This window comes from Monodon monoceros, unplaced genomic scaffold (genome assembly GCF_005190385.1).
Source record: "Monodon monoceros isolate NGI ecotype Baffin Bay Population unplaced genomic scaffold, NGI_Narwhal_1 Super_Scaffold_18, whole genome shotgun sequence".
Lineage (NCBI taxonomy): Eukaryota > Metazoa > Chordata > Mammalia > Artiodactyla > Monodontidae > Monodon > Monodon monoceros.
Window position 1 is genome coordinate 93,027,006 of NW_021703774.1, and position 14,559 is coordinate 93,041,564.

The 14,559-nt window shown below is 40.3% G+C and overlaps 1 protein-coding gene across 4 annotated transcripts in view; it reads right to left on the bottom strand.

Moving 5' to 3' along the window:
- CDC14A (cell division cycle 14A) overlaps window positions 1–14,559 on the bottom strand; it is a 183,492-nt gene that overhangs the window by 167,908 nt on the left and 1,025 nt on the right. For all 4 annotated transcript variants that reach the window (XR_003794349.1, XM_029227789.1, XM_029227788.1 and 1 more), the window contains exon 2: window positions 14,166–14,256. Coding sequence is in view for 3 of the 4 variants with exons in the window: in XM_029227789.1 (XP_029083622.1) it covers window positions 14,166–14,256 (91 nt within the window). In the remaining variant the exon portion in view is untranslated. The remainder of the gene's footprint in view (window positions 1–14,165; window positions 14,257–14,559) is intronic.

The window sequence follows — 14,559 nt, forward strand, 5'->3', positions numbered from 1 at the left end:
AACAACATGAAAATAAGTTGGTATACTCCAACAGCACAGGAAAAAGTAAATCAAATACAAACCTCGTCCTTAAGTTGATCTGCACTCTCCAATATGGCAGCCACTAGCCACACGTGGCTATGTAAATTTAAATTAATTGAAGTTAAATAAATTAAAAATTTAGTTCTCCCATCATATTAGCCCATTTCAAGAGTTCAAAAGCCACATGCGGCTAATGGCTACCAAGATGTACAATACAGATATATAACATTTCCATCACTGCAGAAAATGTTATGTGCTGATAGACAACACTGATCAAGATTTTTAAAAAAAGAAAGAAACAAAAAATAACAAACAACTAAAGAAATATAAATAAATAACTTATTTAAAATAACTAGAGAAATAATGAAGCACCATGAGTGAGGTATAGATGAAATGTTTAAGGACAATGTCCTTTCCTTTCAGGGGCCCACATTTTTTCCCAACAGTGAGATTAGGCTCTGGTAATTCTTGTCCCTTCCTGTTCAAGGGGGCCATAGTTCCAGAAAGCCAGTTTGGGACCTAGGACAGAAGAGGGTGGAAAAATAGAAGAGGACCTAGTCCCCACTACCCTTCACAGTCCCTCAAAGAGACAGTTAGCTCAGAGCATCAGATAGCTACAATGAAAGATGTATACCTCTATCTTGACCACAGCCCCAGGTTAAGGGTAGAAGAAAAACAAGCAATCTTAACCTAGAAGGTTTCTAACCTCACAATACCTTGAAGCTCAATGAGCCAGCGTTTATATCCTACAAAAGGAGGGATGGCTTTCAAGTCACACTAAGAAATTCAGTCAAAAATTTTGCACAGCCAAGAGCAATTTAGAACATGTCTTCAAAAGTCAGAATTGTCACAGACAAATATAAAGCCAACAAACTCTATCTTAAGGTCATTTTATATATCCTTTCCTTACAGTGCTTACAGTTCTAAAAATATATATGTATTTATAATATAGTTTTATATACATATAATTTTCTAACAAGCTAAATACATTTCTGAAAATGTCAAGAGCATTGAAGAAAAAATGGTCACAGCTGCTCACACCATGCTAGGTTATCACTGACTTAGATATAATAAAATGCCATGAACAGAGAAGACACCTTCCAACAACATGCCTCTTTGTAAGAAACTTCCTCACCAGAGGTGGGGAAAATGGAAACACATTTACAGCCCAGACCATTAGCTAGAGGGAAATGTTAAAATACAAAAATCAACTGATAACAATTGAAATAACTCAAATATGCTAAAAGGTATAAAATATGTACTTGAGCAACTTGGAACCAAGGCAGGAGAATAAAAGAATTGGGCTCAGGGCAGAAGAGGAGAACTGGAAAGTCATCAACCTGGGGACAGTGAAAATGGAGAGGAGAAATGGCAGAGATAAGCCGTGTAGAGACACAATAAAGAAACCCGAGGGCTGAGTGGGCTCCTAAACCTGAGGTTAATGATACATGATAGTGTCTTCTCCATTGTGGCAATTCCCAGGAAGAGGCCTCCAGAGCCACAGTCAAGCAAGGGCCCCCGCTTTTTCTAGGGTCGGGGGAAACTCGTCTCATTTGGACAAGGAAAACCATGGATATATTATTTTATTATTGCAGAGTACCCTGAGCTTCCCCTCCAAATGAATGCACGAATGAACAAATGAATAAGTATCCCTTATGTATATATAAATTTCCCCTTGTAAGGTTGGTAAATTATGGGTCAATACCTAGAATGAAACTCATGAATTATTAAGTGAAAAACAGTCAATCTGTCTTTTTATTCAGTAAGTGTAAATAGCTAAAATCAAATTCTTCCCTGTTTTGATAGGAAAGAAATGAAAAGAATTGGAGTCCTGCAAGTGGGGAAGGAAGGAAAGATAGGGTTATCTTCTGGGGAGAACAAAGAAATGGGACCAGAGCAAATGTTTACCAGGGTCACCCACTACCCACAGAATTTAAGGGAAATATAACTTGGGCCTAGAAGCCTTTCTGTTATACCCTACATGTCTAGCTCTTCTCACGAGATTTATGAAGTTTATGATGTATCATTCTTTTGTGTTTGGTTTTTCTAACAAACTCTAATTTAAGTGGGTCCATTCCTAGAGGAATCATAATTTAAAGCACAGTTGTACCTTATTCTACATATCAGAAGTTTCCTCTGAAAACTGTCAACTCCTCAGCAAAAAGATAAACTATATTCCAAGCAATACTCACTGAACAAAATTTATGACCACCTACTCTGAGCAAGGCACTACAAGTTAACATAATAATCAAAGAGTGCTGACAATACAAAAAAAATATGAAAAAATTCTGTAAGATCATTATAACGCATGCCAATTCTTCAAACTTTTTACCAGCACTGCTGACATGTTTCGTCTGTTCATTCATTCACTCACTCACTCAAATATTACTGAAAAACTGCTGACTACCAGTCCCTACCCATAAGGAGCTCACCACCCAATGACAGACAAGTAAACATAATTACCTTTGATAAATGCTAAGATAGCAGTATCCTCCAAAGCACAGTGAGATGTGTGTGTATGTGTGTGTATGTACATATGTGCAAAATTTTGGTGAAATTAATCAGCACTGATCTCTGGGCTATACACTTCACCTAATATTTTCCCTATCCCTAAAATATTATCAGCACCCCTCCAGTCTGATGATAAAGATCCTGTACATGGCTTAAACTCACAATGATCACATTTCAAAAAGGTCTCAAATGCTCAGCAAACATTAATCTAAGATCAAAGTACAAGTCTGAGTTTTTGCTCAAGTATAACAAACCACAGTCACATTGATGTCTACCTCCTACGGAAGAGAGGCTAGACATCTAAGGAGCTTCCCGCTCCACATCAGTCACCTAGAGACTGATGGAAAACTAAAGACCATTGGGAAGCAAGGGGTTCGTGTCTCAACTTGATCCCTCAAAGTCCCTGGGCTGATGCCTTAGCCTCTCTGGGACTCCACATCCTCATCTATCAATAAAAATGCTGAATTAGATGGCTTCTAAAGTTCTTTCCAGCTATTATATTATATTATATTACCCTATCATATCACATTCCTAGCCATTATATATGACTATTATATATATTATATATTATAGTGTGTATATATATTACACATATTATATATATTATATATAATATAATATAATAATATATTGTAGTATATATAATATATAATATTGTATATATATTATATATATTGTAGTGTGTGTGTGTATATATATATATAAATAAAATAGTCTAGATTGTCTATGACTCTAGTTATCCATACTAGACAAACCATTCAACAGTTCAAATGTCTTTCAAGGGCTGCTCGCCCTATCTGATGCACTCTGCCCTCTCAATGTGTTGGGTCTAGGTACAGAAGGCATTTTCCTCAGAGTGTCTCCTCAGAGAATAGAAAGATCCTCACAGCTTTCTTCCTGATATTCACTATGCTTTCTACATAGCCGGAAAACAAAGCCACAGTCCAGAGAGCGGCTTCATAAGGTAGGAACCTTCACATCAGTACTATTTACTTACCTACGTAAGGTAAGTAAATACCTTACCTTACGTAGGTAAGTAAATTTGTTGAGATCACCAAGGAAGGAGAGGATCCCAATATCAACTCTCACGCCTGTCCTTTGGTACATTATCTAGGTTTTTAGGAAAGTCCAGATACACAACTGGGAATATGAGGAACCCTTCTCCACTCACCACCTTATTAACCTGGGGCAAGTAGCAGGGCCACCTAAGCCTTCAGCTGCTGCTTCTGTAAAATGGGTTGCTGCTTTGCCTTAAAGCCAAAAGACAGACTAAATGATATCAAGGAACCTTCAGCACCAGGGTCTGTAATCCTGTAACTTCCCTCTTTGGAGCAGGTCAATTAATTAAAAACCCCATTGACTCTCAAACTAACATAAACAAAAGAAGACTTTTTCAGGAATGCACTGGCAAGATTAAAATTCACTCCCACAGAAACACTCTCAAGCAGTGGAAATTAACCCCTTTGTTTAATGGCAGGTATTGAAGGCAAGAGGGCCATGCAGACAGTATGCATGTGACTTTGGTAAAAAACAGAATGGGGACTGATCCCCTTTACACAAAAGACTAACCTTCCTCATATGTCATAAAGCAAGTGAGGTCCTGAAAAGGAAAATAATTACTCTAAAACCCAGCAATGATCACATTACCTCTCTAAGCTCTTGGAAGTAAAACCAAAACCCTCAAACTTGTCTGTGAGGCCCAGGGTGATGCAGCCCCTACCTATCTCTCTTTGGGGCCTCATTTTGCACCATTTCCCCCATTTTAGTACTAGCAAGCTCCAACCAAGCTGTTTCTTTTAATTCTTGCCTCAGGCCCTTGGCACTTTACCCTCCCTGGCCTAATTAACACCCACTTATCCTCTAGGTCTCAGCTCCAGTCACACTTCCTCAGTGAATTCTTCTCTGATCCCTCCCCCACCTCTACCTCCACCTCCGTTGTCACCCCACTTCACACACATACACACACGCACGCGCACACGCACACGTACACGTACCCCCTCACCCTGCAGGCCAGTTTTCGTTGTTATGTGCTTCCAAAACCACAGGTCTTTCCTTCAGAGAACTTACAAAACAGTCCTATGTCTCAATATTTGATTAATAGCCTCCCAAAGCCTCACTGGACTATAAACTCTATGAGAACAGGGTTGGGTTAAAATTTGCTCATTAATGTCTCCCTAGGACCTGGCACAGAGATGACTGAGTAAATGAATGAAAGATTGACGTGGTTGGTTCATCTGCAAAAATACCGCCTTCTTCCATTTAATCCTAAGCTATACACCAGGTCAAATCTGGGGAAAGATATCCGACATCACATTTTACTAGCTTTGGGTACAAAATTGAACTAAGTAGACAAAATTGACAAAAATAACCTAAGAAGGAAAGGACAGTGAGGGGGATGGAGAATGGCGAGGTCATCCGCCTCTCTAGAGCAGGGAAAGGTTGGGAGCACCCATCTCCACAGTCTCCCCCCACCCGGCCTGCATCTTTATTACTGGCTTGCTCCCAATGTGACCTGCTCCAGAAGTAACCCCCAATCTAAAAAGACTCACCCCAACTAAGCACCATCCCAACTCCTTTTTTGCTTAGCAGCCCCTTCAATTCTATCTGAGAGTTTTGCCAAGTTAAAATCATTCTAAACCTTTACTTTTGGGTTTTCTAGAACTGTAGGCAATCTGCTATAGGCCATATAAAATAAGACACATTTGACACTAGTTAAAGCATCTGGCAGAACATGAAAGACACTATTTTCAAGCCCACTATTCACAGCTCCCTAGAAAAGACCTTTTAACCCTTTTCTTTATCACACACTTAGAAAAAAATAAAATGTTTTTAGCATTTCAGGTTAATTCAGCTGCCGATGATCAATAATTTGACTACCAGGACTAATATAAATGCTGTATATATTGCACACTCTCTTAAAAGGACGATAAATGTACAGAATAAGAAATCAGTTATACAAGGATCCCCAACTCAGAAATCTCAATCTGGAATATAAGTGAGAATCACAAGTAAGGCAAAAAACAAAGTCACATTGCTTTTTCTAAAGCCTGTCACAAACCCATGCCCTTTAGCGATGTTTATAAGACACTCTCAGACTCGCCTGGAGTCCTATTTAGCCTTATTTTGTATAAAATGTGATATCTAGTTCCTATGCCCACAGTATATTAGACTCATCAGACAGATCATAGGCAGGAGGCAGCTACTGGCAGCTGGTACATTGACAGTAATGTCAAAAGCTAACCCAACAGTATGCAACACCTAGAAAGTACTCATGGTAGTCATCATCAAAAACTGACTGAACAAATTAAAACCACTAAAAGACAAAAGACATTTAGCAAGCAGGCACCATCTGCTACATAAGCAGAGATCCCTTTATTCCTTAGGAGCTCCTAAAACTATCCCTGAATTACAGTGAAACTATACAACCAATGTATTCATAATAATAGAGTCTGAGTATTACAGAAAAAAAAGCAAATCATAATCAGTAAATTCTTTAACAAGGCAAAAATGTACATTCATTTTAGGAAGGTTTCCATAAATGACAAAACTGCTTTGATATTTTAAGATGTGATTTTCTAACTCTTTGTAGAAGCTGCCCCAGTGAAATGCCACATTCTCAGACAAGATAAATGCATTACAAGAGTATATCCATTAAGGAGAGCAAATCTGAAATAAACCATCTTTTCCGGTTCTCAAAAGAAAATTAAATTTTATAAGAAAAGAAGAAGTCCAAACTAGCAAATTCTTTAATTTGTCAATAGGACGTGACCGTCTTTAAGACCAAAATATTAAACTAATAAATTAATAAATGAAACATTTTATTCAAAAACTCTAGTTCACACAAACTATTTTCCATAAAGGAATTCTCTATGAATCACAAGTAATCGTGATCCTTTTTCAGATGTTTCCAAGTTGTCAAGGACCGGGACTGTTACATCCTTTAATAAATACGGCAATATATTTGATGGTTCTCATTCAACATCTGATTCTTTGGTGGTCCTGGAAGTATTTAGGTGATTAACAAAACCAACTATTTTTTTTTCTTTGCGGTAGGCGGGCCTCTCACTGTTGTGGCCTCTCCCTTTGCGGGGCACAGGCTCCGGACGCACAGGCCCAGCAGCCAGGGCTCACAGGCCCAGCCGCTCCGCGGCATGTGGGATCTTCCCGGACCGGGGCACGAACCCGTGTCCCCTGCATCGGCAGGCGGACTCTCAACCACTGCGCCACCAGGGAAGCCCAAAACCAACTTTTTAAATATAAAAAAATTTTGTAAAGAAACAATGAATTCCACGCTTAAGCCCAACTCAAATCAGTGAGCCAGAAAGGAACTTGAGATCAGCTGTCCCACCCACCTCCCCCGATTTTAAACAAGTAAATATCTAAATATCCAGGGCAGACATTGTCTATTTTCTGCTGAAAGATCACAAAACACAAAGACTCCTCGTCCACTTTCATTATAGACCCCCCCTTTTTTACTTCTCTTCGCCATCCCCAAAATAAAACAAGGCAACAAAAAAGGCAGCTCCTCCATCTGATTTACAGACATGGCCTACTTTAAGGTGTCCCTTTCTCCCAATCACCCAAGTCAGAAACCTTGAACTTAACCTTCAATTCCCCCACCCCCTCATCTGGTCAGTCCCAAATACAGTCACTCCATCCTCTCTAGCCTCTCCCCCACCGGGCCTTTCTGTTCCCATTGCTACAACCATAAACCAGCCTGGCCACAGACAACAGACACCCCACCTCCCAGCCATGGGAGTATTTGTCCTAAGCAGAGCTCTGCTCTGTCTCCCTGTCATTCATAAACCAGCAGAACTGAGATCCAAACAGCTTTCCATAGGCCAGTCCCCAACCATGTTTCCAGCCTCACCTGTGACCTCTCTGGCACTGCAAGTATTTTGCCTCACCTGACAGAATCTTGCTATTCCCCAACACTGAAATCTTTCTTTCTTTCCTCCTTCTTCACTCACTCATTCATTCAGCTAAAATTTCTTGTACACCATCTCTATGCCAGGCACTGTGCTGGGTATAGGGATACAGTGGTAAGCAAAAATAGGCAGTACTTGTCCTCACGGAGATCATAAAATTTACTCTTTTGCTCTTACACACCCTTCAAAAGCTAGTTCAAATATCATAGCCTTTATATCTCTTCCTTTCTTAGATTTCTAATATGTACATTTACAGCTTTTGTCATATATTGCCTTGCAATGTATTGTTTCCACTTCCTTCTTTATGCATCTGTGTATCCCCAAAGCATTAGCACAGTGCTCTGCACCAAAATCTATCCCATCTAAATGTTAAGTTTTCTCTATTTCCAACCGCTTACAACTTTCTTTTAAATTTTGCTTTTTTCACTTCCCATAAAAATGTGTCAAGTCTTTTTTTCTTTTTCTTTGTTTTTTAAGCACGAAGGTGTATTAAGCTGTGGCCAAGTAAAGGTCATTTACTTTCAGCTTTGGAATGTGTTTATGAACTTACAAATGAGAACATCTGATGTCTTAGGGATCTACTTCAAACACAATAATGAAGCTGCCCTGTGGTGACTTGGCTGACAAAGAACTTGGACGGCAGACAGCTCCTCATTGGACTCTCGTACAGTCCATTCGGATCCCTCTCTCAGGCTGCCCTTTTAAGACTAGCCCTGTCAGTTTTAACCGAGTCCTCAGCACCTCCGTTAAATTTTGCATTTTCACCAGGCTTATCTCAAGCAAACTGAAAGAACTGAGTAACAATTTGTCCTTATGAAGAGCAGAGACTGACTACCCACTGTGAATGCCTAGGAGGTCAAAACAGCAACTATTTAATAAACCAATATCCTGAAAGTAACAGTTGACTCCAGTGGGTCACACAGAATTAAGAACTGACCAGTGAATGTATACAGATACGTCTATTTCCTCATCACGTACACAGCATAGTACTCCTGGTTATGTGCACAGGTGTACACATACACAAGCACACGCCTAAAACTCATGTGTTCACAACAGAGGGTGGAAAAAGTGGCCCTGAACAATACTGGGTTATTTCTGCAAGGTTAGGATGAGAGGAAGGAGAAAAGGGGAAGAAAGTAGAAACCTATACCATCTTTTAAAAGCTAAAGAGTTTTCCAAGTTTTTAGGAGAATTCTATACAGAAATCATTACATCTTATGTTACACCAGTTAAGCAGCAAGAACATTTCACCAGACAGCCTGCAAAAAGTTTTCACAGGCTTATAAAAACTGGGCTTTTGTTCTCATCTCTCCTATTAATATATAATGATAATTAACTCAATTTACTTTCTCTCTCCTTTTTAGGCGGGGCAGTCCACTGAAAGGAGAAAAAGCAAAATTACACCCACAAAAGTGGAGCCGTGGAAAAACATTTTAATTACTATCACACATTCCCAGATACAGCCTGCACACAACGTCAGCAGCACATTTACTGCCAAAGCCATCACCACCCAAGTTAGAAGGGCCACGTGAGCCAGGGAGGGGCAAAGCTGTTCTGCACCCTCCCCCCAACCAGGCTCAGGACAACTGGGAACTTGCTGGAAGCATAAGAGCAAGACTTCAGGGCAAATTTACTAGCTCAATGACCTTAAGCTCTACATAACACTCTCTGGGCCTCAGTTTCCTTATCTATAAAGTGGTGATGATAATAGCACCTAACTCCTAGGGTTGCTCTGAAGATTGAGTTAATGTGTATAAAGGATATAGAACATTGCCTGTCACAGGACTATAAATATCTGTCTACATCATGGCAGTTTATAATGAAAGCTAAGGTACCAAATGATGGCCCTAAGGCTCTTATAAGATCACATATCTGTGTATGTATATATGTGCTTAGATGGCATTCAGCTGTCCGTTAAATAAACCTACTTGTTACACATTAAATTTAAAATAAAAATTGAAAAACCAAAAGTGTTTCTTCCTACCTCTATCTAACCTAAATATCCATTCCCACAAGTATTTCCGGGCGAGAGAAGTTTTTCTGTATTTCTCTCAAAGATGTCCTAGGCTCACATTTCAACTCAAACCTATGCTACAGGCTACATAAAAGAAATCATTCTTCTATAAATTACTTATCCAAAAATTCCCGGTTGTATTAATATCAGGCTGCTTTAATAAAGTTTAAATGAAAATTGAACATTTTAAATTATTTAAATCTTCAAGTTAGCTAATTAGTCCTCATTAGAGGCTGCTCATTCTTCCATGCTAAAACATTTGGTGAAATCCTTTGAATCGTTTCAGAAACTGCTTAATATTCAGTCCCCAGAGTATGACCATGAAGAGTTCTCTCCTGCATTTTCAATACCTTTCCTTTGCAAACACAAGGAGAGAAGAAATGAAAATGGACAACACCTCTACACTCTCCTTTATAGCAAACTGGCTTTCTATGCATAAACATCCAACCCTACACCCATCACCGTTAAGAGGGGCACACAAAGGTTATAATAATTAAAATATTTGATTTTGCTAACTTTTGAGCCAAAAAAAATTTTAGCCAAGTTATAAAAAGTAAGCCTCTATTTAGATTACAAGGCCCAATTCCAAAACCAAAGAACTAGCCTTTCTGGAGGGTTGTACATTATTTGTAGCTTAATCACATACAGACAAATCTGTGAAAGGCTCCCTTTTTATGGGGCTATTTTTTTCCCACAAGTGTGTTAGTCTATACGCTGATGTTAATTCTGATCTGTGAAATCATAAACCAAGGACAAATGTATGTTTATTATCAACCACATTTTACTAAAACTGCTCAGGCCTTTATATGAATGTGATAAATTCTGTTTAAAAATCAAGGAGAGGGCTTCCCTGGTGGCGCAGTGGTTGGGAGTCCGCCTGCTGATGCAGGGGACACGGGTTCGTGCCCCGGTCCGGGAAGAACCCACATGCCGCGGAGCAGCTGGGCCCGTGAGCCATGGCCGCTGAACCTGCGCGTCCGGAGCCTGTGCTCCGCAACGGGAGAGGCCACAACAGTGAGACGCCCATGTACCGCAAAAAAAAAAAAAAAAAAATCAAGGAGAAAATTCATACTTTCATTTCTAATAAACAGCCTGACCTCATAAGGCCACTTTGTTAAATTTTCTCCACCAGCTTCTCAGAAGGTTGCCATTTCAATCATAACGCACTAATGTCTCTCCATAGCTAAATAAACATCTGCACAAAACACAGCTGTGTCCAGAATGCCCACAGCCTAATATTTAAAGAGTCTACTTCCTGATTCAAAAATAATAGTTGCATTTCCAGGGTGATAATTTAGTCAGAGAGGCAGTATTTCACTTATACATTCAGCAAATAAGTACACAGATACAGGGCTGTACAAGGCCCTGTGTGATTATGTATACTAATATTCCCCTTTCCTTAGAGACATGTACAATCTGATATGATAGTCAAGGTTTTCCTCACCATAAGCCATCCTCCATAGAAAAACCCAGATATTACTCATCCTTCAGGGGCTTTACAGTCTCTCTCATTCAATACCTCCCTGAAGTGGAGCTGAAGAGATGGATTGCACCACTTCTGTCCCTCTCCCCTTTCTTCTCTCTCCTTCGGCATTTGTCCACCTCTTTGGCTGCTTATTTCCACCTCTTTCCCTTGCTCCTCTCATCCTGGTCATGCCTATGAAATACAGGCCTTGATATTTTCTCTTTCTCCCCAGAAATCACATCATTCTCAAGGCTTTATCATCTCTTTGTGGAAAATTCCCAAATTTAAGGACTTCAAATTTATGTGATATCCAACACTGACGTGCACATCCCTTAAATTCCTTAATTCCAACCTGCAACATGGAATGCCTGATCTCCCCACTAAAGCCAATTCTTCTGCCCTATTTCTTATTTCAGTCAATGGCCCCAGCAGGTTCACCATGACCCAGGCTGTCTTAAAGACTTCTTTGACCCCTCTTTTTCCTCAGCACCCCACCAACCCACCCACCTGATCTGTTCCCAAGTCACATGGATGCAGAGCCCTTCTTCCCACCACCATTGCCACCAGTCCTAATCTAGACACTTATTTCTCCCCACTGAACATTTCGGAATTTTTCTAAGTGGGCTCTACCTCCTCTCTAATCCATCTTAAGTGATGGTAGCATCATATTAATTTTTTTAGAGAGGATATATGTACTCTGGAACCAGAGGGCTTGGTTTTAAACTCCAGGTCTGCTACTTCTTACTTCTGTGACCTTGGGCAAGTTACCTAACCTCTCTGTACCTTACTCTCATCGTTTGTACACTAAGGATGGTAATAGTAGCTGCCTCAAAACTGTTGTGAACATAAAATAAATTAATAGTTGTGGGGCACCTAGAACAGCATCTGGCATGCATTTAAATGCTCAATAAATGTTTGCCATTATTTGCAGTTAGCATAGGTCCAGTCATATCCTGGACTGCCCCCAGATCCTCAAGAAAGTCCCATGGCATACCATGCTGCATTCAATCTGCCCAGCTGACCTTTCAGCTTCATATCACACAGCCCCACTTGAACCTGTACACACACCAGGCAAATCAGAGGTCTTACTATTCCCTGAACACACGCCAGAGCCTCCCTCCTCATGCTCACTGTTCCCACTTCTGGGATCTCTCATCTCATATCTCTGTCCATCCTTCAAGCCAGTCTTAACTCCTTCATGAAGCCTTTGCTGAACCCCTCAACCAGAAGTGCTCCCCAATGCCCATGAATTCCCCCCAGCACAGGGGTTATGTTACTCTATGGCAGTTATCTTTTCTCTCCGTCTCACTGCAGTCCTGTCTTTCTCCCTGCAGGTTTGGAGCTCCTTGAAGGTAACATATGCATCCATCATCCGTGTATTCACTACATCCTCTAGTCCTGTGAAATATGTTGAGGTGACAAAAAAACGGAGGTGTGGGTGATCAGAACCATAGCCACTACTGTGGCATAGTAGTTAGGCACCTCAAATAAAAAGAAATACACACTCTGCCCAGACTGGAGTCCTCATCATAGTTTTGAATGACATCAAAACTCACAATATAAATTGGATGGTCTCTCCAGCAAGTCTTTCTTTACAGGACACCAGAAATACAGGAGAATCAATATAAGAAGAATGTGGTTTGTAGCCCTATCCGAAAATACTAACATTAAAATCACACAAAAAATTTTCCTCGTATATTAATATTAGAATCAAAAAACCACTGAGTACTGACTGTGTTTAGTTGACTAAATGTAATTTTCTGCTAGATCTACCATCTAGCAATCCCAAGAGAAGCAACTCTCAAGGCCTGGAGCTTGTTCAGTGACATATGAACTTCTGGCACATCACTGAAGAATTAAACGTAACGGCATATACACAGTCCCTACCCTCGGACTCATGAGAGGTCCCCAAACCCTACACCCAGAAAAAGAGGGCGACAACAATGCACATTCCCAACAACAGAATGAACACTCCATAAACACTGCTGGCAGTGACATCATCCAGGTACCAGAGGTCAGAGAGCAGGCAGTGCAGTACTCCATGCTATCTAGGAGCATAGCTGTAATCTGACACCAGGGATTTAGACCTCTTTGCCCAGCAACTCTGGGCATTCATGAGCAGCAGCAAAGGGCTCTTTCATTCCCACTTTCACTTCAGCCATTCAAGGAGCATCCTGCTCCCAGCACCACTGACAGAAATGTCCCGAAGACATCAGTTTCAAGAATCCCTATGATTAAGTGAAATTAAAGAATGTTTTCCCTCAAATAAAAGATATGCTCTTCAAGTCCGAGAATACTCTCACTCTTCCAATACCTGATGGTACCCACAAATCCTTTGGCAGAACTGCCAAAATCCCTCTTAACAGGACAAATCCTAGGAAGCTTACTAAGTAACTATGGTTCATTTAACTATGTTTATTTAATTGCACGTTTGGTTAAGAAAACAAGGAAGTAAAATTAAATGTTTGTTAGAATATGTTGGACAACTCTGAAACACTAGCTCTTTTAATAAAAGGACATAATTATGTCAACTCAGCCTTCTTATTCCTTATTATATGTTGCTTTTATTAAGTAGAGATTTATCTCTCTTTAATTAAGTTTTTACTATACTATACGATATCTTTTTCCTGTAGATCAATGGTCTTTCACAGAAAACAGTTCCCTACTTGTATCTTACACTCTCAAATCCTAATCCCACAGAGGCAGAGTAAACAAAGAATGTAAATTAGCACTCCTATACCACTTCCTCAAAGGCAAAAATAATAATACTGTGAAGCTTGGGGCACCCAAATAAAATAACTCAATAATTTACCACACAGATAAACTCAATACACACACTGCCCTGTACTCTGTAGGTGCTCCAATAAATACTCCATGACTGATTCACAGGCCTACTACAGAATCTGGCAAGGACAGAGGGTGCGTCTCCCTGGTCCTGCGCTGGGGAGTGTTAGGAATCTACGGTTGCAGTTTATTGTGGTGGTAGGAAGAACTAATATAGATAGAGGTCTAAAAGAAATGACGTGACGATAGGTTCAAATTATGTTAACTTTCCCTGCACCTCTCCCCAAGCATCTGAGCCTAAAGAAATTGGATTTGTTGCTTGCACCACTGGGGGAAGGTGAATAAAACTGCCATAAAGGTGCACTGCATTTCCTCACCAAAGAGCCAACAAACTAAATGGTTGAGAAAAAAAAGAAAAAAAGAAAGAAAGAAAGAAACTTACTTTTCATAGACCAGCTCCTCATCGATGGAGAAATAGTGGGTATTTACTGTGCTTTTTGGTCTATTCCTTAAAGTAGCAAAATATAACCGATCTGAAAGACAAGTTTAAAAGACAGGAGAAAACATATGAGAAGTAGGGAAGCTGGGGGCAGGGGGGGTTGCTAATGCAACAAGATCAAAATAACAACAGCCACCCATTATTTAAAGACCCCATTAACACATGGAATTCTTGCAGAGCCCTGATCTCTCCCACAAAGCGACAGAGATCCAAGAGCATACCAGTTAGAGAAGCGAGAAGAGGGCCCGACTGAGGAACTCAGCGGTGGGCAGAGCTCCCATATCCCCCTTGTTCAGGCCAGCGGGAGCAGGTAGAAGCTGAGGGTACCCGTAGCACT